Here is a 25224-nt window from a genome sequence, read left to right as displayed (position 1 = left end):
AAAATCAAAATGTTTAAACCTTCATATAAAATAATATAGTCAAAGCAAACAATATTATAGTCAAAAGTGAAGCATTTTGACCTTATCAAAGGGGAATATTTTGGTAAGGTCAGACCAAAATTTTTCAGAATATCTCATTTTATGAAAAAGTCTGAGATGTCCAGCTTGCATCCTGAATCAGGACAAATTGAAATTTCAGAATCTCAGACTTTCACATGGGACAAGAATTCCATTTTTGACCAGCTCTATGAATAGTCCTTCCCCTGACTGGTCCTATTTACTCCAGTAGCATTATTTGGATGAGTAGTTTCACTACAGTGAATAAAGAGTTCACAGCCTGGTCCTCTGGGGAAAGCAGATGAAAGTTACCTTAGCAAGTGTGAAATTTTAAGAAAATCTGACTAATAGACAATGATTTAAATGACAAGATTAAGAGTGAAAATATATTGTAAATAGAATATCAGGGTTTTTTTAAAAAGGCCCTTAAGTAGAAATGCAAGTGAAAAGCATATACAGTAGTGGCCTAGGGGCAATACACTGTAATAGGTGGAAGATTCAGAAAAATAAGTAGTGCTACAAGAGATTGAAGGCATATACTGCAGATTCTGTTGACTCTACCTGAGAGTTTCTAATATCAGCTCCTAGGGCCAGATTTAAAAAAAATATATATGTAGGAACCCAAGGATGCAAAAGTGAACCTAGTAAGATTTTTAAAACTGCCTAGGCACCTAACTCCCATTGAAATAAATGACAGGCACTAAGTCACTTTTGAAAATTCCAGTAGGCACCTATCTGCAGCTTAAATCATCTAAATATCTTTAAAAATCTGGCCACTAGTTCCTTGTGAATAGTGAAGAAGCCTACAAAAAAAGAAAACTTTGGCAGTGTGCTTTTTACGCTTTGGCTACTACTTACTTTAGTGCTTCAGCACATGAGAAAGAGATTGACTTTCTAACTCCCAAATTAGTCTCCTCAGAAGCTAATTCAAACATCTCTATATTGTAACACTCAGATTCCCCTATTTTTACTTGCCAAAAAAGAAGATAATTTAATGTCAAACAGGAACACTGTATAATAGAGATGCCAAAGAGCCTCACCAGAGCCAGTGCCATTACAGAAAGTGTGCTGAGAGAGAGAGACATACAGAATGAATGGAAGGACATCCTATACAGTAATATGAAAGAGAGAAAGTTCTAGCTATGATAATACTTGATAATTTCCTGATGATGATTTGGGTTTTTTTATTTATTTAATATGCATTGTTGGAATTTACATAAATTGCTGTGCATATTGGCTGTCACTTTAAAGGCATTTATAATTGTTTATATCTTCAAAACCTCTTCTAAATATTTCATCCTAAATCTGTGTTCTGTCTCTTGCTGTTTGTTTAGCATGACTGGATTAAGGTACCTGGGCTTGCTTGATGTCACATTTTTAATCACACTGTTCTGTAGTTTTCTGAAATCTTTTGTCTTCAGGCAAAGTGTCCAGCTCGTATCTCTCTTGGATTATTTTCATTACATTTTTTAAAAAAAGAAATAAACAGAAAATATTTGATATTAGGGTTTGACGAAGCAGGACTGTTCTTAATGTTTCCTTTGAATAGTGTGGGGGTGCCTCGGTTTTCCCTAGGCAGTTCTTAAGTATTAAGGTGGTGGGATAAGGGTGTATGATCATTGCAGAGCCCTAGAGGGCAGGTGTGTGCAGCGGTCTGAACACAGAGAATGGCCAACACCCTGTTTCCTGGCAGCTGATGGCCTGGCCCTTCCTCCCCTGCAAGGTGAGAGCTAAAGGGTTGGAGAACAAAGGAATCAGGTGACCTCCTGGCCCGGGAAAGGGACAAAACCCAGAGGAGGAGGGGCTGGAGGGGGAGTCAGTTTGGGGCTGGCTGGGGACATGGAGTGAAGTGCAGATGTGGTTGTCTGGCTCACTGCCCCCCCAAAATGGACCCAGCTGAGGGGTCTTGTTCTTTGCACCTACAAGCTCTGTTTTAGACCATGTTTCTGTCATCTAATAAACCTGTTTTACTGGCTGGCTGAGAGTCACATCTGACTGTGAAGTTGGGGTGTAGGACCCTCTGGCTTCCCCAGAACCCTGCCTGGGCGGACTTACTGTGGGAAGCGCACGGAGGGGCTGAGGATGCTGAATGCTCCGAGGTCAGACCCAGGAAGGTGGAAGTTGTGTGAGCTGTGTGTCCTGAAGACAGTCTGCTCACAGAAAGGAGACTTCCCCAGAGTCTTGACTGGTTTCGTGGGGAGCAGTTCCAGAGCATCGCCCGGGGACTCCATGGCATAGGGGGAAAAATGCACCAGAACTCTTCCCCTCTTTGTTTGCCCACCTGTCTTTTCTATGAAATCATGAATTACAGTCCACTATAGAAAAAGGAAAAGGGGAAAAAAACCTACTGAAACATATTCCTTCTAAATAACACAATACAATTTGAGAACAATTTGCACACACAAGCTTACACACCATACCATAAATTTAAGGAAATTCGCTCATTGAAAGAGTTGGGTGTTCCTCAGTTCGCATATAGTCCTTTTCTTCTTCAGGCCAAGTGCCCAGCAGGGAGGAGGAGAGAGAGAGATTGTGTCATAATATGAACGTTAGGTGGCCACTCAAGACATTCCTTATGGGGATCAAACTTTTTGTATAATCAACCACTCTAACTCTGTGCTTACCACTTGCCACATTCTGGGTTTCAGTCCAGACCAGTGAGGGGTTGTGTCATCACCCACCATGCAACCTTGGGCACGTCACATGCTTCGCTCTTTTAGCTTCCAATCTGGGCCACTGACAACCCGCCTACTAGCATGCAGGTCACACCCTGAGTGTTTGTGTATAGCTACAGCCATGGTCCAGCAACTCTGACCCCAGCAGCCTGTCAGCAACCCGCCAGCCACACTCTAGCTTCCAGCAGCCTTGGTTACTACCTGCAGGTTGACCCCAGTCCTGAATTTTCCCCCAAATGTGTGTTCTGCACTGTTCAGCCCTCTCCTAGACAGTTCAGATATTAGAGGTCCATTGCCCCTGTAAAGGGTCAGTATGCTATAGTTTGCTACTTTAAGTGGAGTTAACAAACAGTTCAGTTTAAACACAACACTGGGTTAGTGTAGAATAAAAATTAAACAAGTTTATTTAACTACAAAGAGATTTTAAGTGAGTACAAGTATAAGGCTTTTAAGACAGAAATGGTTACAAGAGAAGTTAAGATAAAACACTTTCTAGTAGCTAATACTTGACAAGCTATATTTGGTTCAAGGTAAAATCCTTACCGCAGGTTCCCAGCAGCATTGCTGATGTAATTTTCAGGTCAGAATTGGCCCCCAAAGTGTAAGGGTTGGTTCCTATGTTGTCTGAGATGAGAGAGGGAGAGATACTTTGGGTGTTTTTGCCTCTCACTTTTATAGTTCAATCACCCTTTGAAGTTGATTCTTCTCAGGATTACCCCTCAAAGCAAAGTTTTTTTCAAACAGGAAAGGTGGGGACATGGAGTAGTGAAGGTGTCTCCATGCTCTTTCTGCTCCCATGTGTATGCTGCAAGGCAGATTTGCCTTGTCTCCTGCTATTTCCCCCTTTGCTGTCTCAAGCACCCTGTTTACTAGTTATATGTAAATTGAGGTAAACCCACGTTCCTTCGTTTAGGATGAACCTGTTTTAATAACTTTTGCCTAGTCGGGGTGTGTGGGCTTGAACATGTGCTAACAGCATCATACGGGGGAATTTATAACTTTACATATAATGTTGCTATATACATTTCACCATGATGATATTGACCAGCAAGTAATTAGTTTTAAGATGATGCCTCGCAAGGCATATTTTGTAAAAAGATTATTACAGTAGTGCATAGGGTGTGAATACAGGGGGCTTTCGGTCATTTTTGTTGTTTTAGAAGAACAAACTGTGATAGGAAGTTGGTGAGCATGTCCCCTTTTCCAAGGCTTGCCCTGTTGCCTTGACACATCTAACAGCTTCTGTCCGTCACTGATAGTAGACCCAAAATATATGTTACAAGATCAGCTGACATTTCATTCATGGAGAAAGGAGACTGACAAGTAAGGCAATTCCTTTTTCTAAAGAAATGCAGTGGGACATTGGAGATTGGATTTTCCAGATTAGAAATGAATGGTAACAAACCACTGGCATGTGAAGTCAATTTGTTCTCTAATTCATAAAGTCTCACTTGAACTATTTTTTACTCAGATGGTTCCCAATGATGGATACAGTTAGTTTTGTTCCTGTGACAAAGATGAGGCTATAGAATACCAAAGAATTAATAAGAACTGGCAGTCTTTTTATCACTTAACCAGTTTAATTGAATTATATATTTATCTAACAGAGCTCTTTTCTCACCTACTTTAGTTATTTTCTGTTGCACAAAGCAAAACAACTACTTTGTGTTTGAAATATTGCAACTTGAAAGAGTATTTAAAAGCCTTGTAATGTTGTTTATCCTGTGCCTTCCTGGAGGAATTGCATTTGAATGGCATAAAGAAAAACTGGAAATAGATATTCTATATACATAGCTAGAATCTTTTATTTTATTACTGGTAAGTGAAATTGGCCTGTATAAGAAAGTCTTGCTGATCTAGGCCTTTTTAGTGAATTAAGTAGATAGGAGACGAGTTCTACTGAAAAAAAATCTACTGAAAAAAATGCTGTTTGTAGGACATAATTATATGCATTTACAAGAAGACACAAATAATCTTCCTGATCCTTTTATTAAAAAGTCCCATCTGAAACCATTAATCCTGGTACTTTTAGATTACCATTAGCTTGAGGGATACAAAGAACTGTCTTGATATCTAAAACAGAGGTTGCTTGTGAATGGAAGCAGCTTGGAATATAGAGAAGTAAGCAGGTAGGTGCTTCCATGTTTTGAATTAGGACCAATTTGTTTGTTCATAGACTCAGAAATAAAACGAAGAGGTGACAAAATTAAATATGGATGCAAAAGGTAGAGATCCATAGAGTACGATGGTCATACAGGTAAGAGACTTTTAGATACAGCAGTGACATGCACATAAGTAGGTTATTAGTTTACTTGCTTCAGCATAGAGAAATTACAGATTAAGGAATTAGGGAAAAAAACCAGTAATATTTAGCCATTATATAACATCTTCTGTTTGAGACTGTCAAAGCTCTTCACAGACAATTGGTTAAGCCTTATAATATGTCTGTGAATTAGGTGTACAGAAACTGTTGTTCACCAAATACACCATCTGAACAGAATTTTCACATTTGATTTTTAGCTTCTTAGTGTGATGCTTGTGGAACTCAAGCTTGTAAGCTTGATCTTTGAAAGGTGTGAAAGCAAAGTGGAATGTGAGCCAGGCCCCCTACTGGCTGTGGTGCTACAATCTCCAGGTGAGTGTAAATTCTTTCCTCTCAATGACTCAGCCAGTTTTTTGCTGACAACAATCGGCAAAGAAATCCCTGCAGATTACTGTACCACTGCAGCCAACGCTCAGACTCTTCACTAGACACCCAGTACCTCTTTGCCTGTTATCCTGAGGATTGATAAAAGAGGAATCACCTTCAAGCCCTCATTGAGGCTCACCAGGGAAGCTCCAGTAATGAGGCTGGCTTAGAGAGCTTACAAGTGTAAACACCCCTGAGTTCCAGGACTCAGTGTCAACAATACGTGCATTGGTGCAGACCCAACTTCACCTCTGGTAAACCCAGTGAGGCAGTTCCCCATCCTGCAGTATTACAGGTGAAGCTGAGGGCTTCCCCAGGCATTGATTTATTGATTCTGAAGAGGCATGAGAATTTGAGTGGTAGTGAGCACCAGTTTATTAGAGTCCATGCAAGAGGCTGATGCAGAAGACATTTAGAGAGTGCCAGTAGATCCTCACTGCATTTCTTTCAAAGCGCCAAAATGTAGGCAGTTTTAGATCAAGACCTCTGGATTTTCTCCACTTGCAGTCATGTGTTTGAAGCAGAGGTGTGGTCAATGAAATTAGGTATCAATGTTTGCTCATTGAGCTGGCCCAGTCACTCTGCATTGGCAAAAGTAGGATTTCTCTGTGCAGTCAGAGGACTTTTTCTGTTGAGGCCAGTGCTTATACCCAGAGAGTCAGTGTTGTCAGTGTGGTAAACTGCGGTCTTGATGCCAGCACTCCCACTACCTCTTAAACTCAGGGCTCTCGTGCATGCAGTGTCCGTGCTTCCTGGAACACTGATGATGCTTCAATTCAAGCTGTATGGGTGGGGAAGCAGAGGATCAGCCTTCTGAAGCCTGCTGTTTGGACTCAGAAGAACCAGACGTCTCATCTGTCTGAATTATGTGATGCCAAATACTGTTCTTCTACTGAGAAACACTGCGGCATTATCTCCACTGGGGAGAATCCTACCTTCCCTGGGTTTCTACAGGAGCAGTCCAAGAAAGTTAATTTAGAATTAAAAGTGGCCTAGGAATTTGAGAGCCATGATTAAGATATTGGAATGAGAAGTCAATATGTAATACAGATAACAAGACCTTGCACCACGTATTTTGAACATGTAATAATGGTTTGTGAGAGTCACAGAAACTGTGTCCATTTGGAAGATAGTTGAGTAAAAAATATTCTCTCTGAGGAGGATGTGAGCTACATCTCCCATCTTCTCCAAACTACAAGGGTTTGGGATTAAACACAGCCATGGCTAGAGGAAAAAACAGCCACACTTATGGTATTGTGTCCCAGAATCCTGATTTGTGGCAGTGGGATTCATTTGAATGAAGGGTTTACCACTCTTCAGTTGCAGCTCTTCTCATATGGGTCACCAGCCCTTCATTAATCATGGGTCAGGTGGAGCTATAGAACAAGGTTGCCACCCTGGTCAAGATTCTTCCCCAAGAAAATGCTAGGAGCTTAAAAAGCTAGGATGTAAATCTAGCTTGGTTTTAGGTTCTGTCAGATATGGGGAAGATGGTGGTGAGGGTTGTTGCCATAAGGGGTGATGCTTATGGATCTCCTAGGCTGAAGATATCCAGTTTCCATGAGTCAATCAGACTCAAATGGATCCCTTCACTTGGCCCTCCCTGGAAACTTCTTGTCTATTTTGTTCAACAGTCTGAGTCTAGCTGAAAGACTCAGAGAGAACTTAACTTGCAAATGCCACCTAAAGGTGCCAATCTCAAACTAGGGTGAGAACTCACTATGCATGGGCATTTGAGATATGTGGCATTTTTGTGTAAGGTTCACAAAATGAGTGAAATGGGCCCATATATGGCAATGCGCCTATGCACTATCTTGCACAAGGTTATTTCAATATATCTGCATTCTCCTGGTGCTGCATAAACTGACCTCAGGACTGTTATTTCACTTTTTGCTATCAGTCCATGGGCATATCCATGGGCATATCCATGGGCATATCAGTCCATGGGCATATCCAGAAGCCCCTCAGAAATCCTGTATTAGTTCAGGTTGGGTGAAATTCACCTCTGTGTAGAGGGCCAGCACAATTTACATGCACTTCTTAACTGGGGCTTGCTTGGTGCATGGGACTTGTGCTGGTCCCCTGCACAGGGAAGTCATTTCAACCATTATTATTGATCCATAATATCCTAGAAGCCACTATTGTAAAATTAATCATAGCTTATATTGTATGAAGAGTAGCAGTAGTGTGACAGTGCACCTTTTGTTGCTGGGAAACAGGCAATAAATTCTGACTCTTTACTTGTTTTTATTAAGTTATACTCCTTGAAAGCGTGCAATAATTGAATGTCTTCAGTGTTCGTGCAACTTTTTTGGGATATTCAATCAACATGCATAGAAGCATGCTTATGATAGGACACAGTATAGACACAGTACACTGCCTAGTGCAGTTTAGTAAAAGATTATATTTAAACCATCAAGTGTCTAGAGACAATATGATAGGTGCTTTCATAAATTAAAACAATGTAGCCCAGTAGGCTAGCTTGCCTTTATTATATTCATTGCTTTGCATTATATTCTGCAGTAATGCAAGAAACCTACAGGCCTGTATCCTGTAAGACATCGGCTTCAGAAAATTAGCATAAAGCCTGAGGCCTAGGAACTTTGAACAGACAAAATTTGCACAGATAAACAGCCCAATGGAAAACCCCAAGTATTTGGGGAGCTGAAAATACAGTTTAAGGAGAAGTTCTGACTACAGGTACATTATTCAACCACAGAAGTGTCCTTGCAATGAACTGATGTACATAACAGGTTCATGAGATACATCTAAGGCTAACCTGCTTGCTTGCCTATATATCTTTTTTTCTTATGGGTTTGCTTATTTGTTTTTATTATAATAGGTTTATAGGTTTATATTAGAGTATATTTTGGCTGTCATTTAGGTAGATAGATGATGATAAGCTAAAGCATAAGATCCACATATGGTTGCGACCTTTAACATAGAGGATGCATTGAAATAGGTTGGCACTGGGGGCTTCCTAAGTTCATGTGCTTTTAAACTTAACAGGTACACCACAACTTGGAACTTCAAAAGAACCAAAATAACTGGTTAGAACAAAAATAACAAATGTGATACCTAACCACAAAACGAATTGAAAGGGTTAGAGAATAACTGGAAATAACAGGCAATCAAAAGGTCAATGAACAAACCATAGATTTTGTAAGTAATCTGTTTAAAACATTCTTCCCTTTGTCCTTGAAAATAGGAGATGTATCTTTGGAAACATGCCAGAGCAGTACTGATAATTCATTATTACCACTTAAAGCAAACGATCATAGTCCTATAGCATATATAAAGTATCTAATGTAATTCCTGCTTGAAAGATTTGAAATATACTATATGTGTCAAGTATAACCAAATACTGTAAGTGCATTTGAAAGTAGATACTATTCAAAACAATATATTGGATTTTTTTAAAAGTACAAAACAATTACTGTAATAACTAAAGTACTATAATGATAGAATTAATTCAGGGAATAGGGCTTTTGTAATTGAAACCATATTTCTTGACTTGTAAAAAGCAATACACATGCTTAATAGAACAGTACAAAGAGTATCAAACTACTTGGTAGACTTGAACTGGAGGCTAGAGTATGTATTCTTATGAACAAATAAATGCAGGTTACTTTAAAAAAAAACTATTTCATTCATTTTTTACAGCACTGAAAAACTATACATTTAAGTGGTATCTTTCAACTGAAAATAGGCACACACAAAAAAGGAAGTATATCAAAATATTTTGTTGCTGTACAATGCATTGCTTAGCTTGGTTTTATATTACAGGCATTACATCAGTTCTTCATGCATTATGCCAGAACATCTAAAATGGCTAACTGTAAAATTGCATTGTCATATTTCCTTCAGGAGTGTTGAAGGTCAATTCTATAGCTGTTTGCAGGAGTTAATGGTTCTTAGAGGCAAAAATGGATACTTATGTGAGATTAAATTGCAAAACATTAAGTACTAAAAATGCAGTCAAATTCTTTCTTTCTTATAATTCACTCTTTTTTCAACATCTCTGTAAGCATTGATATTTACATTGCTTTAGACAGACTGTATGGATATTTTCAAGTTATGTGCACTTGCTTTTTTGGTTAATATATTTATTTTTATTTACATCAAAGTTATGTTGTATGACATCTTTGGGATGGGAATCGATGAAGATCCAGTCAACTACATGCTAGTGGAAGGCAATTTGGTCTGATAGACAAGCCACTGGATGGGGAGACCTGGGTTCTGTGCCTGCTTCTGTCTCTGACCTGCTCTGTGACACTGGGAAAGCCACTTCACTTAATGTGTTTCTTCTCTCACCCCTTGTCTGTCTTGCCTATTTAGGTTATAAATTATTCAGGGTGATTGTTTCACTAGATGCTTGTGAGAAATGGCTAGCACAATGAGCCTTATAGTTGCTACTGTAACACAAATAATAATTATAATAAAAGATCTGCATGCTTGGGGAGTGAGAAGTCCATAATCAAGGACAGGATAATTTGACATGTGGAAATACTAGATTTAATTAAGGATAGTTAGCATGGATTAGTAAAAAGAAGATCATTAACACAAATTTGATAAGAGAGATTATTTGAAGAAAAAAGAGGAGAATTCCAAAAAAAGTATTTTCCATTGAGCAGTATAGATAGATTATGCTTTACTGATGTGGAATTCAATAAACTTTGAGTAGTTTCCTTTTAGAAATAATACATTTGCTTTGTCACAGAATTATTTTTCACGATTAAATTTTTGAAGGAATCCCCTAATTAAATACCTCTTCATTTCACAGTAAGAAGTTATTATTTGTGTAGTTTTATAGGTAAATACAGAACAGTTCAGTACAGAGTCTTACCAAACAAATAACGGGTTCCTAGATGTAAAATGCTTACTTTTAGGGTCATAGTCTGAGACAGCAGATAATAAAAACAGTATAATACAAAAACGATCATTTGGACAGGCATTGTAGTCAGAATACTTCAAAGTTGTGAACATTTAAATCATTGTGATTCCTAAAGTGGGCAACCTTATATGTGAATCTTGAAACTTTCTAGACTGTTCAGATTTAAGAAGGTTTTGATTATATTTTTTCTATAAAGCATTAAGTCTCATAGATTCAGATCAAGGAATTTCAATCTGTGTAAGCTGAATAGTCCATATTTTTTTCCTTTTTGTTTTATAAAATCAAGGACATTTGTGTTCAGATATAAAATATGGTATTTTCTGAATACTGCCTAACTTGTGATCTAATTCTATCATTGAAACATATAAGGGCCAGAGCAATCAAAAATGTCCTGTTAACTCACAATAACTTGCATCATGTAATTATACCTGTTATACAATATATAGTCTTGCTACTGCAATAGACAATTTTGAACAATCTTAATGACAGAGAAGGAAAAGCAGATCCTTTAAAATGCTCCGATTTTAAAAGAAAATAAATAGAGCATTGTGCCGTAACTCTTCTTTTCAAAATTGCCAACTTAAAGATATTCCGAAAAACTGGATGTAATTTTATATGCCTATGTTCAAGCTATGAGACTATGTGAGAAATCAAGTTACTTAAAGAGCTTTGCCATCTTTGGATGAAAGGTCAAGTACAGTAGTAAAAAGTACTGTTATTGCCTCTGCTCATCATCCCCAGAGCGATGTATTGAGGAGAGCCTTCCATGGCTCCAGTATCTGTTTTGGGGAAATAGAAGAGATTGTAGACTGGGGTTGGGGCTGAAGGCTGGACAAATACATCATCTTTGTCTGGCCCCCTTGAGTTTATGCAGAAAAGTTAACACAGTCTGGTGGTATATTTTCTGTAGAGCTTCCCCCTTCCATGGATCTAACGCTACCTTGCAGCCAGGAGGAGAGGCCATAGCAGAGCCAGAAGATTGCAGATCTGAGGGCAAGATGTTTTCTTCAGGGGTTGAGGTGGGTGGGAAAACATTTCTTCTGCTGAAATGGTTAGGGTGGAGTTTAGTGGAGGGATCCTTGTGGAGATTTCATTCATTGAAATCCACCCACAGGCTTTTCCATGAGAGTGGAGAGTTTTTATTATAGGCATGCCTGTAGCACCAGCTACAGTCAATCAACGTGCAATCAATTTGCGAACAGGTAGAAGATAACAAGGTGAGAAGTAACAGTCATCATGAATCTGTCAGGAACAAATCATGTCAAACCAACTAATAGCTTTCTTTGACAGGGTACAAGCCTTGTGGATGGGAGGAAGCAATAGACATGGTATATCTTGACTATAGTAAGGCTTTTGATACCATCTTGCATGGATGACTTATAAACAAACTAGATAAATACAACCTAGATGGAGCTACTATAAGGTTGGAAAACCATTCCCGGAGAGTAGTTGGTCAGTGGTTCACAGTAATGCTGGAAGGGCATCTCAAATGGGGTCCATCAGGGACCAGTTCTGGGTATAGGTCTGTTTAATATCTCGGTCAGTGATTTAGAGAGAGTATACTTATAAAGTTTGTGGACAAAACCAAGTTGGCGGGGGGGGGGGGGGAGTTACAAGTTCTTGGAGGATAGGATTAAAATTCAAAATTACCTGAACAAACTGGAGAAATGTTCTGAAGTAAATAGAGTGAAATTCAACAAGGACAAATGCAAAGTAGTCCACTTAGGAAGGAACAATCACTTGCACACATTCAAAATGGGAAATTTTTGCAGTACTGCTTCCTAGCTAAATATGAGTCAACAGTGTAACACTGTTGCCAAGAAAGCAAACATCATTCTGGGATGTATTAGCAGGAGTTTTGTAAGCAAGACACAAGAAGTAATTCTTCCGCTCTACTCCATGCTGATTAGGCCTCAGCAGGAGTATTGCATCCAGTTCTGGGTGCCACATATCAGGAAAGATGTAGACAAATTGGAGAAAGTCCAGAAAAAAGCAACAAAAATGATTAAAGGTCTAGAAAACATGACCTGTGTGGGAAGATTGAAAAAAATTGGGTTTGTTTAGTCTGGAGAAGAGAAGACTGAGAGGGGACATAACCGTTTTCAAGTACATAAAAAGGTTGTTACAAGGAAGAGGCAGAAAAATTGTTGTCATTAACCTCTGAGGATAGGACAAGAAGCAATGTTCTTAAAGTGCAGCAAGGGAGGATTAGGTTGGACATTCGGAAAAAATTCATAACTGTCAAGGTGGTTAAGCATTTGAATAAATTGCCTCGGGAAGTTGTGGAATCTCCATCATTGGAGATTTGTAAGAGCAGGTAACCCCGTGTCAGGGATGGTCTAGATAATACTCCTGCTGTGAATCCAGGGGACTGGACTAGATGACCTCTTGAGGTTCTTTCCAGTCCTATGATTCTATTGTTAAGGTTGCCTGACACTGCCCATGATAAAGACCCTGTTTTCAGTTGCTTATAATTTTGTCAGAACTTTAATTGAGATAAATTTTCTATGCAAGATATCTGCCTCTCACTGAATTTTTTGGGAAAATTTGAGCCAAAATCGTCCAGCCATTTTCAAAAATGAAGCCAGGGAAAAATACATTGGTGTACCCATGTTAAAAAATTAAAACTTTTTCTTTGAATATCTCTAGCACCTTCATGTTTGGAGCAAAAAGTTAACATTTGACAGAGAGTGGACTTTGTGTTAGGGATGCGCCTTATGCCATCCCCATAAAAATCTGCAAAGATTTGGCCACAACAGTTTTCGAAAAATGATATTTCTCTCATGCTCAGTGGAAACTCCTTTGATTTTTAGCAGGGAAACTCTTGAAGATTCTATTCAAACTGAGCATTCTTGAGCCTCTCACAGCTCTAGTTTTGACCAGACTTCACTTGAGCCTTCCACTTCAGTTCCACAGAGAGCAACTGAGTTTGCCCCATTCTCTCACACATCCTACCTAAGTGATTGAGCATGCGCCAACACAGAGCTATAGGGGTTAAGCCGGACTTTGCCTGGAATGCCTGTTTGCGGCTTTTCCAGGCTGGAAAAGGGCCAAGTACTGGAACTGAGAAGAGGGAGTCTGTTACTCTCACACTCTCTGTGACCCTCCTGCTGGCACAGAGGCTGTGTAGAGGAGGAATCTCACCATTCCCCCTGCTCTCAGCAATTAACTGAAACCATTTGGCAAGCAAAGAGTCTCATCCCCTTCTAGTGCTAGTCCACATAGAGGCTGACACCCTACTGTTGCTATCAGTTACTATGTTACTTCAAGTGGCAGAGGTCTATGTAGTGGGGTCTGATTAACCATCTGGGTGTCAGTGTGATGCCACATGAAGAAATTTTTTCAGCAAATCATAGAATATAATGTTTAGAAGGGACCTCAGGAGGTCATCTAGTCCAACCCCCTGCTCAAAGCATGACCAATCCCCAACTAAATCAGTTGAGGAAGGGGTTCTATAGACAACAGTCTTTTTCACTGCCCATCCCTGATTCATTGCCAGAGCAGGTCCAGCCTGGCCACTGATTGAAGCAGGGGTCCTGTGGAAAATATATCTGATCAGGTTTGCCGACAGGAATTCTGGGTCCCAGGGTAGAACAGTCAATGGGTCCCCACTGGTGCCCAGTTAGCTGCCGGCTGCACTGCTGGGCACACTCTTCCGGCACGGCCTGGGCTTCCACATGTCCGCCTGGCTGCCTTTGCTGCCGCCAGTACCACCCCGTGCACACCTAGGAACATAGCCGCTGACTTCCAGATTTCCTGGGGGGTGCTTGACACCCGCCCCACCCTGCTCCATCCTAGGCTCCTTCCCCCCACCCCTTTCCTGAGGGCACCCCATATACAACTGGTGCCTCCCCAGAGTGCGGGGGCATGATTTAAAGGGCAGGTCACCTGTAGTCCCCTCTGTGCCCAGCCCAGGGCCACCGTGCTCTCCCACCCCATGTTACCTGCAGGGGGTGGGGTGGAGAGGCTGCTTTGTCCTCCTGCTGCACCTGCCCCCCTTCCCGCCATTCTCCCTGGCAGCAGAAGCCCAGGCCAGGAGCAGGAGGTAGCTGCTTTTAATGCTGGCCCCTCCCAATCTCTGCTCTGCAGCCCTCCCCAGGAGCTGCCTGAGAGAGCCTGGCTGGGGAGGAGGCAGCTTCCGCTCCCCACCCAGCTTGGGCTGTGCTCAAGAGGTCCACCCCACCTCTTCCCATCCCCTGCTCCTCCCCCTCCCCCCAGTGCCTCCGGCAGGCCACCAAACAGTTGACAGCAGTGGGTGACAGCAGCACTAGGGGGGATGGGAACAAGCTGATCGGTGGGGCCCGCTGCTGGCGGGAGGTCCTGGGGGGGGTGGGGTTCTGGGCAATTGCCTCTTTTGCCCCCCTGTCGGCAGGCCTGCCTGTATAATAATGAACACACAAGGGGGCTGAATCAAGGTTGCATAATGCTTGACTGAGTGCTTGACTTTGTCACATGAATAATGTTTTAACATTGTTTTTGTGTGTACTACAATATGTATGCACTTAATAAATGATGAGGTTACTGAGAAGATGAACAAAAAATAACAATTTTGGAATGCTGTGTCGAGCATAATACTTTTCCTGGAGTGCTAATTTTAGGAAGTTTTTAGCTATACAGAATGAGAAATTTGCCATTAAACTGTAATTTGCAACAGTTCTTTCAGGGCGATGGGTGCTATTATCTTCTCCTTTGGTACATGAAGCTGGTTGGAAAGTATAATAGACAAAACTCTGAAAAGCTGCATTAATTCCATGGGAGAATCGAGTTATGTTGTAAATGCCATTGATGCTTATTTTCTTCTATGATGTTGTAACAAAGACTCACTGGTATTTTCCCCCATATTTGAATAAAATGAGTACAATAACAACCAAATATTATGTGTGAGAACTATTAAGGAGATCAACAGCAAAACAAACTTGAGAAAATTAAAACTTAAATTGTTTTTCTCTTAGGAGTTAAGCTGTTATAATTAGAGTATACTCCAGATTCAGGAAATTGCTAGATGATATGACATCTAAGTTAAGCAGTTTTTCAATATTGCTCATAAATAAAATAAATCTAATGCAACATTCTCTTGCAACCAAAGTTTCTTGAAGAGCACAAAGCAATGAAACACAAAAAATGACAATGACTGATCCAGACCTTCCCATAGGGAAAACATTCTATAGACAATAGAAAATGATAACCTTTCTCTTGGTTTTCTGAACCATCCTATACAATTTAATAGAAAATTATAACTCTGCTAGAGAATTCTGTGGAATGGTTCATAAACCAAGAGAAAGGTTATCATTTTCTATTAAATTATGTAGGTTTTTAGAGTAATTTCTTATAGTCTTATTCATTTAATCACTATGAAATTCTGTAGGTTATTTCATAAGAGTTATAAAGCTGAAGAGAACAACTTATTTTATAAATAGGACAGGGATATTTTTCAACTTCTGGCATTGACATGCCTTGTCACCTACACAATAGCTACTGCTCCATCTTATTTAGCAATACAAGTAACTACTTCAAGAAATTAATCAATGAAAGGCTGGTTGCAACACGCTTTGACTATGAGGATCTGTTTAGAGACATTAGGGAATTCTGCGTTTTGTTTCATGTTCTTACTCATTTAATTATTATTGTTGTAAATTGTAATTAATCATAATGATTTTCTCAGTGCTCCAAAAATGAATTTGACACCTAACACAAACAAAAATATAGTTTCTGCCCACTCTAAGAGCTCACAATTGAACTGCAAAATAAGTGAAAACGATAAACAGAGAAAAGAGGAAGAGTAACAGTAATAAGAGGTCATGGTTATGTAGTAAGGCAAGAACACATCTGGACAGCTCCATTTTTTATTCCCCTACTTCTCACAGGCAAGATGGCAGAAATAATATTCCAGGAGGGATTTGAATGCTATGAGGAAGGTGACTTGAAGGCATTCCATGTACATTGGGTCACGTGACAGGAAACAAACGAGGCATTGAGACTTCTGGAGCAGTGGTAGTAGGAGCACTGTATATTTTCAACTGCTTAAGGGCTAGACTGGGCATAAATGGAAGAGAGTCACTTAGCAGAACAGGGAGCTGAAATGGAGCTTTTCACAGTTAGGTTAAGGTCTCTTGGATTTTGGTTCCTGGTGCTCAGTGTAGTGCAGGGGCTCTGCCACAGATGTTACCCTCTGGGAGCAGGTGGGTGGGAAATGGGTGGTTAGTGGCAGGGAGCAGGTAAAATCGTGGCTTCTTCCTCTGTGTAGCAGTCTCTGCTGGTTAGCAGAGCTAGCTGGGTACATGGGGGAGTATGCTGCACCCCAAAAAGGGGTGTTGCAAATTACTCTTACCCCCTTCAGCATAACAGGAGCTTGGGCAGAATGGTGCAGCTGAAGGGTGTCCACCACTTCCTCTGGGCTGTAACCTAAAGCCATAGTGTAGTTCTTCGGGTTCTGTATTTTTCTAGAAAAGTCTATTTCTCGAGATGTATTTGAATTGTGACTGCATACATCTGAGTAGATGTTGGTTATACATTAGCAGTGAAATAAACATAAAAGTTATGACTAAGAATATTCATAAATGTTTTTTGAACAATCTCATTTATTATTTGTATCCTACATCCCTACACTGTGTGTAACCACACCAAAAATGGCCATTCCCCCCATTTCTGCCATGCTAAGAAGTGAGTTATGGAGAACATGAAGGGGAGGTGATGATAGCTGTAATTTACAGCAGATATAGCAAACAGGATATGAATTTTGAAAGGGACCATAGCATTTTCTTTATTTTGCCTCTGCCAGTGTTGTTTTAAAACAGATTATTTAAAAAAATGGTTTTATTGTTTTTGGGTTTTAGACTATTTGGCTGAAACTATGCATGTTAACAAAGAATAACTGTATAGTATATTACTGCTGTAGAACAAAACAAAATGAACGATGTAACAATTTTGAAGATTTTGAACTCTCATCTTAACTTCTCAGTATATACATTCCAGATCTCAAATTACCTGTGAATTTAATACATAGCTAAAGACAGTGCTGTTTCATTTGTTTGGAACTATCTTATATCAAATGTCTTCAACATTTACTTATCCCCACCTCTAATAAGTCAAAACTGTCCCCTTACATTTGGGGAAAAAATGTTCACTCTAATGTTGTATTAAAATTATAAAATGTGTTTAATAGTAATTCAGTTCATTTTTATTTCTGCAGCTGTGACTCTGAAAATAGGTACCTTGGAAATCCACTCAGGGGAACGTGTTACTGTGAGTATTTAAATGTTTCATTTTCTCTAATCTCACAAATTAAGCACTGTATACACATAAAATAGTGGGTGTCTTTCCACTCTAAAACAAATTAGACAGAATGCTTGGTGGATATTTATTTTTTGATGTATAAAGAAAATGCCCATTCAGGCCTCTCTAGGTACTTGTGAATTTATTTAAAACACCAAGAACTAGGCAAGTCCCCTCAATATTGCAGCTGAAACTGAACACATTGAAACTTGCTCCCTCAGGCAAAGGCCTGAATGAACAGCTAAACCCTTGCATCATACACTCTAGATCAACATGCAAGAGCTCAGTCAGCCCAAAGAGGGAATATGACTATATCGTGGCTTTTAAACCACAACTCATGGTAGGGAAGTGGAGAGGGCAGTACTATAGCAAGATCCCCAGTGGGCAATACGTAAAACCATAAGAATGGCTCTACTGGGTCAGACCAATGGTCCGTGTAGCCCAAGATCCTGTTTTCTGACAGTGGTCAGTGCAAGATACTTCAAAGGTTCCACTCAGAGGTTTAGGGACACCCAGAGCTTAGGTTTGCATCCCTGACCATCCTGGCTAATATCCATTAATGGACCTATCCTCCATGAAATTACTTATTCTTTTTTGAATAAGTTATACTCTTGACCTTCACAACATTCCCTAGCAATGAGTTCCACAGGTGGACTGTTCATTATGTGCACAAGTATATCCTTGTGTTTGTTTTAAACCTGTTGCCTATTAATTTCATTTAGTGTCCCCTGGTTCTTGTGTTACGTAAAGGGGTAAATAACACTACTATTCACTTTCTCCACACCTTTCTTGATTTTATAGACCTCTATCATATCGCCCCTTGGTCATCTCTTTTCTATGCTGAAGAGTCCCAGTCTTTTTATATAGGTTTCAGAGTAGCAGCCGTGTTAGTCTGTATCCGCAAAAAGAAAAGGAGTACCTGTGGCACCTTGGTGAGCTACAGGTACCTGATCACTCTTGTTACGGTGTGTATGGTAACATCCATTGTTTCATGTTCTCTGTGTATATAAAATCTCCCCACTGTATTTTCCACTGCATGCATCCGGTGAAGTGAGCTGTAGCTCACGAAAGCTTGTGCTCAAATAAATTTGTTAGTCTCTAAGGTGCCACAAATACTCCTTTCCATTTTATATAAGGTCTTTAATACCCTGAATAATTTATGTTGCCCTTCTCTCTGTACCTTTTCCAATTTTAATATATCATTTTTGAGATGAGACCATCAGAACTGCATGCAGTACTCCAGGTTTGGCCGTACAATGTATTTATATAGTGACATTATTGTATTTTCTCTTATTATTGATCCCTTTCCTGATGATTCCTAACATTCACTTAGCTATTTTGACTACTGCTGTACATTGAGCAGATGTTTTTAGAGAACTGTCCACAGTGACTCCAAGATCTTTCTTGAGTGGTAACAGCTTAGTTAGACCCCGTTATTTTATAGGTATAATTAGGATTGTTTCCAATGTGCATTACTTTGTGTTTGTCTATACTGAATTCATCTGCCAGTGTATTGCCCAGTCACCCAGTTTTGTGAAATCCCTTTGTAACTCTTCACATTCAGCTTTAGACTTCCTTGACTTTTTGCTACCTCACTGTTCACCTCCTTTTCCAGATCATTTATGAATATGTTGAGCAGCACAGGTCCCAGTACAGATCTTTGGGGGATCCTGCTACTTATCACTTTCCATTGTGAAAACTGACCATTTATTCCCACCCTGGTTATGTTGTTGAAGAGCCTTTGGTGGGGGACCTTCTCAAAACCTTTTTGATAGTCCAAGTATACTCTAACTGGATCACCCTTGTGCACATGCTCATTGACATCCTTAAAATATTTGAATAGATTGGTGAGACATGATTTCTCTTTATGCTGGGGAAGAGTCAATTTGACTTTTTTAATGTGTTCATCTGTGTGTCTGATAATTCTGTTCTTTACTATAATTTCAACCAGTTTGCCTGGTACTGAAGTGAGGGTTAAGGCCTATAATTGCCAGAATTGCCTCTACAGCCTTTTTAAAAAATTGGTCTTACATTAGCTATCTTCCAGTCATCTGGTATAGAGGATGATGTAAGTAATAGGTAACATATCAAAGTTAGTGTTTCTGAGATTAAAAATGACTCAGTTATGGGAATCTTCCTCATATCCTCTGCAGTGAAAACTGATGCAAAGAATTCATTTAGTTTCTCCACAATGGCCTTGTCTTCCTTGAATGCTCCTATAGCACCTTGATTGTCCAGTGGCCCCAGGTTAGTAGCGATTGAATGTCTAACATAGTGAATGCTAGTGAAAATAAGGTAGGATCAGAGGCTATGATAGGGAAAGAATAAGTTAAAATTACTTAGACAACTTAGATGTCTTCAAGTCACCAGGGTCTGCTGAAATACATCCTAGAATACTCAAGGACCTGACTGAGTAGATATCTGAGACATTCACAATTATCTTTGAAAAGTCATGGAAGACAGGAGAGATTCCAGAGGACCGGAAAGGGCAAAATGTAGTGCCAATCTATAAAAAGGGAAGTAAGGACAACCCTGGGAATTACATACCAGTCAGCTTAACTTTAGTACCTGGAAAAATAATGTAGCAAATAATTAAGAAAAGGAGTTGCTTAATTTTGCACCGACCTATAAGATAATAATGTGATAAGTAACAATCAGCATGGATTTGTCAAGAACAAATCATGTCAAACTAACCTAATAGCTTTCTTTGACAGGGTAACCAGCCTAGTGGATGAGGAGAAGTGGTAGATGTGGTATATGTTGACTTTATTAAGGCTTTTGATACTGTCTTGCATGATGCAGTGCTGGAGGAACCAACTAGGGGCAGAGCTCTTCTTGACCTGCTGCTCACAAAGCAGGAAGAATTAGTAGGGGAAGCAAAAGTGGATGGGAACCTGGGAGGCAGTGACCATGAAATGGTCGATTTCAGGATCCTGACACAAGGAAGAAAGGAGAGTAGCAGAATACGGACTTCAGAAAAGCAGACTTTGACTCCCTCAGGGAACTGATGGGCAGGATCCCCTGGGAGAATAACATGAGGAGGAAAGGAGTCCAGGACAGCTGGCTATATTTTAAAGAATCCTTATTGAGGTTACAGGGACAAACCATCACGATGTGTAGAAAGAATAGTAAATATGGCAGGCGACCAGCTTGGCTTAACAGTGAAATCCTTGCTGATCTTAAACACAAAAAAGAAGCTTACAAGAAGTGGAAGATTGGACAAATGACCAGGGAGGAGTATAAAAATATTGCTCAGGCATGCAGGAGTGAAAACAGGAAGGCCAAATCACACCTGGAGTTGCAGTGAGCAAGAGATGTTAAGAGTAACAAGAAGGGTTTCTTTAGGTATGTTAGCAACAAGAAGAAAGTCAAGGAAAGTGAGGCCCCTTACTGAATGAGGGAGGCAACCTAGTGACAGAGGATGTGCAAAAAGCTAATGTACTAAATGCTTTTTTTTGCCTCTGTCTTCATGAACAAGGTCAGCTCCCAGACTACTGCACTGGGCAGCACAGCATGGGAAGGAGGTGACCAGCCCTCTGTGAAGAAAGAAGTGGTTCGGGACCATTTAGAAAATCTGGACGAGCACAAGTCCATGGGGCCGGATGCGTTGCATCCGAGAGTGCTAAAGGAGTTGGTGGATGTGATTGCAGAGCCATTGGCCATTATCTTTGAAAACTCATGATGATTGGGGGAGGTCCCAGACGACTGGAAAAAGGCTAATGTAGTGCCAATCTTTAAAAAAGGGAAGAAGGAGGATCCTGGGAACTACAGGCCAGTCAGCCTCACCTCAGTCCCTGGAAAAATCATGGAGCAGGTCCTCAAGGAATCAATCCTGAAGCACTTACATGAGAGGAAAGTGAGCAGGAACAGTCAGCATGGATTCACCAAGGTCAAGTCATGCCTGACTAATCTAATTGCCTCTATAGCAAGATAACTGGCTTTGTGGATGAGGGGAAAGCAGTGGACCTGTTGTTCCTTGACTTTAGCAAAGCTTTTGACGCGGTCTCCCATGGTATTCTTGCCAGTAAGTTAAAGTAGTATGGGCTGGATGAATGGATTATAAGGTGGATAGAAAGCTGGATAGATTGTTGGGCCCAATGGGTAGTGATCAATGGCTCCATGTCTAGTTGGCAGCCGGTATCAAGTGGAGTGCCCCAAGGGTCAGTCCTGGGGCCGGTTTTGTTCAGTACCTTCACTAATGATCTGGAGGATGGTGTGGATTGCACCCTCAGCAAGTTTGCAGATGACACTAAACTGGGAGGAGTGGTAGATACGCTGGAAGGTAGGGATAGGATACAGAGGGACCTAGACAAATTGGAGGATTGGGCCAAAAGAAATCTGATGAGGTTCAACAAGGACAAGTGCAGAATCCTGCACTTAGGACGGAAGAATCCCATGCACCGCTACAGACTAGGGACCGAACGGCTAGGCAGCAGTTCTGCAGAAAAAGACCTAGGGCTTACAGTGGACGAGAAGCTGGATATGAGTCAACAGTGTGCCGTTGTTGCCAAGAAGGCCAATGGCATTTTAGGCTTTATAAGTAGGGGCATTGCCAGCAGATCGAGGGATGTGATCGTTCCCCTCTATTCGACATTGGTGAGGCCTCATCTGGAGTACTGTGTCCAGTTTTGGGCCCCACACTACAAGAAGGATGTGGAAAAATTGGAGAGAGTCCAGCGGAGGGCAACAAAAATGATTAGGGGGCTGGGGCACATGACTTATGAGGAGAGGCTGAGGGAACTGGGATTGTTTAGTCTGCGGAAGAGAAGAATGAGGGGGGCTTTGATAGCTGCTTTCAACTACCTGAAAGGGGGTTCCAAAGAGGATAGCTCTAGACTGTTCTCAGTGGTAGCAGATGACAGAACAAGGAGTAATGGTCTCAAGTTGCAGTGGGGGAGATTTAGGTTGGATATTAGGAAAAACTTTTTCACTAGGAGGATGGTGAAACACTAGAATGTGTTACCTAGGGATGTGGTGGAATCACCTTCCTTAGAAGTTTTTAAGGTCAGGCTTGACAAAGCCCTGGCTGGGATGATTTAGTTGGGGATTGGTCTGCTTTGAGCAGGGAGTTGAACTAGATGACCTCCTGAGGTCCCTTCCAACCATGATATTCTATGATTCTATGATTCTAAGTATGTAAAAGGTTCTTATAAAGAGAAGGGTGATAAACTGTTCTTCTTAACCACTGAGGACAAGAAGTAATGGGCTTAAATTGCAGGAAAGGAGATTTAGGTTAGATGTTAGGAAAGGCTTCTGTCATAAATATAAAGGGAAGGGTAAACCCCTTTGAAATCCCTCCTGGCCAGGGGAAAGCTCCTCTCACCTGAAAAGGGTTAAGAAGCTAAAGGTGACCTCGCTGGCACCTGACCAAAATGACCAATGAGGAGACAAGATACTTTCAAAAGCTGGGAGGAGGGAGAGAAACAAAGGGTCTGTGTGTCTGTCTGTATGCTGGGTCTTGGCCGGGGATAGACCAGGAATGGAGTCTTAGAACTTTTAGTAAGTAATCTAGCTAGGTACGTGTTAGATTATGATTTCTTTAAATGGCTGAGAAAAGAACTGTGCTGAATAGAATAACTATTTCTGTCTGTGTATCTTTTTTGTAACTTAAGGTTTTGCCTAGAGGGGTTCTCTATGTTTTGAATCTAATTACCCTGTAAGGTATCCACCATCCTGATTTTACAGGGGGGATTTCTTTATTTCTATTTACTTCTATTTTTATTAAAAGTCTTCTTGTAAGAAAACTGAATGCTTTTTCATTGTTCTCAGATCCAAGGGTTTGGGTCTGTGGTCACTTATGCAAATTGGTGAGGCTTTTTATCCAACATTTCCCAGGAAAGGGGGGGGGTGCAAGTGTTGGGAGGATTGTTCATTGTTCTTAAGATCCAAGGGTCTGGGTCTGTAGTCACCTAGGCAAATTGGTGAGGCTTTTTACCAAACCTTGTCCAGGAAGTGGGGTGCAAGGTTTTGGGAAGTATTTTGGGGGGAAAGACGCGTCCAAACAGCTCTTCCCCAGTAACCAGTATTAGTTTGGTGGTGGTAGCGGCCAATCCAAGGACAAAGGGTGGAATATTTTGTACCTTGGGGAAGTTTTGACCTAAGCTGGTAAAGATAAGCTTAGGAGGTTTTTCATGCAGGTCCCCACATCTGTACCCTAGAGTTCAGAGTGGGGGAGGAACCTTGACAGCTTCCTAACTGTCAGGGTAGTTAAGCACTGGTACAAATTACCTAGGATGGTTGTGGAATCTCTCTCAATGGAGATTGTTAAGAACAGATTAGAGAAACACCTGTCAGGAATAGATATTAGATAATACATAGTCCTGCCTCAGTGAGGTGACTGGACTAGATGACCTGTTGAGGTCCCTTCCAGTACTACATTTCTATGATTCTATGATCTTCTCTTGAACAAACTAGGGAAATACAACCTTGATGGATCTATTAAAAGGTGGGTGGGTGCATAACTGTTCGGAAAACAGTTCCCAGAGAGTAGTTATCAGTGGTTCACAGTCAAGCTGGAAGGGCATATTGAGAGGGGTCCCACAGGGATCAGTTCTGGGTACTGTTTAGTTCAATATCTTCATCAATGATTCAGATAATGGCATAGAGAGTACACTTATAAAGCTTGCACACGATACCAAGCTGGGAGCAATTGTAAGTTCTTTGGAGGATAGCATTAAAATTCAAAATGATCTGGACAAACTGGAGAAATCGTCTGAATTAATAGGATGAAATTCAATCAGGACAAATGCACTTCCACTTCGGAAGGAGCAATCAGTTACACACATACAGAATTGAAAATGACTACCTGGGATGGAGTACTGTTTTAAGGAATCTGGGGGTCATAGTGGATCACAAGCTAAACGTGAGTGAACGGTGTATCACTATTGCAAAAGCAAACATCATTCTGGGATGTGTTAGCAGGGGTTTTGTAAGCAAGACACAAGAAGTAATTCTTCCGCTCTACTCCATGCTGATTAGGCCTCAACTGGAGTATTGTGTCCAGTTCTGCGTGCCACATTTCAGGAAAGATGTAGACAAATTGGAGAAAGTCAAGAGAAGAGCAACAAAAATAATTAAAGGTCTAGAAAACATGACCTATGTGGAAAGATTGAAAAAATTAGGTTTGTTAATTTAGAGAAGAGAAGACTGTGAGGGCATATAACTGTTTTCAAGTACATAAAAAGGTTGTTACAAGGAAGAGGGAGAAAAATTGTTCTTGCTAACCTCTGAGGATAGGACAAGAAGCAATGGGCTTAAACTGCTGCAAGGGCAGTTTAGGTTAGACATTAGGAAAAACTTCCTAATTGTTAAGCTGGTTAAGCAGTGGAACAAATTGCCTACCGAGGTTGTAAAATCTCCATCATTGGAGATTTTTAAGAGCAGGTTAAACAACCCCCTGTCAGGGATGGTCTAGATAATACTTAGTCCTGCCATGAGTGCAGGGGACTGGACTAGTTGACCTCTTGAGGTTCCTTCCAATCCTATGATTCTGTGATTCACAGCAGCTGAACACAGTTCTGACTGTACTGTCGTTTGGGCAGATCATTAGGTCTGGAAACTGTTTACTTCTTTTGCCAGTTATTAAAAAGTGTCATGTTTCTCACAGAAAAGCTGAAGTTCAAGTGTAAGATCTCTCA

At 40.6% G+C, this 25224-nt stretch overlaps 1 protein-coding gene across 4 annotated transcripts in view; it reads left to right on the top strand.

The window, feature by feature from the left end:
- ATRNL1 (attractin like 1) overlaps positions 1-25224 on the top strand; it is a 1099511-nt gene that overhangs the window by 484979 nt on the left and 589308 nt on the right. For all 4 annotated transcript variants that reach the window (XM_084633632.1, XM_084633634.1, XM_084633633.1 and 1 more), the window contains exon 22: positions 17505-17557. In XM_084633632.1, coding sequence (XP_084489758.1) covers positions 17505-17557 — 53 coding nt within the window. The remainder of the gene's footprint in view (positions 1-17504; positions 17558-25224) is intronic.

Source organism: Lepidochelys olivacea (assembly GCF_965140295.1).
Source record: "Lepidochelys olivacea isolate rLepOli2 genome assembly, chromosome: 7".
In the NCBI taxonomy this organism is placed as follows: domain Eukaryota; kingdom Metazoa; phylum Chordata; order Testudines; family Cheloniidae; genus Lepidochelys; species Lepidochelys olivacea.
Note: the sequence above shows the minus strand (reverse complement) of the source record. Positions and strands in the feature narration are given on the sequence as shown.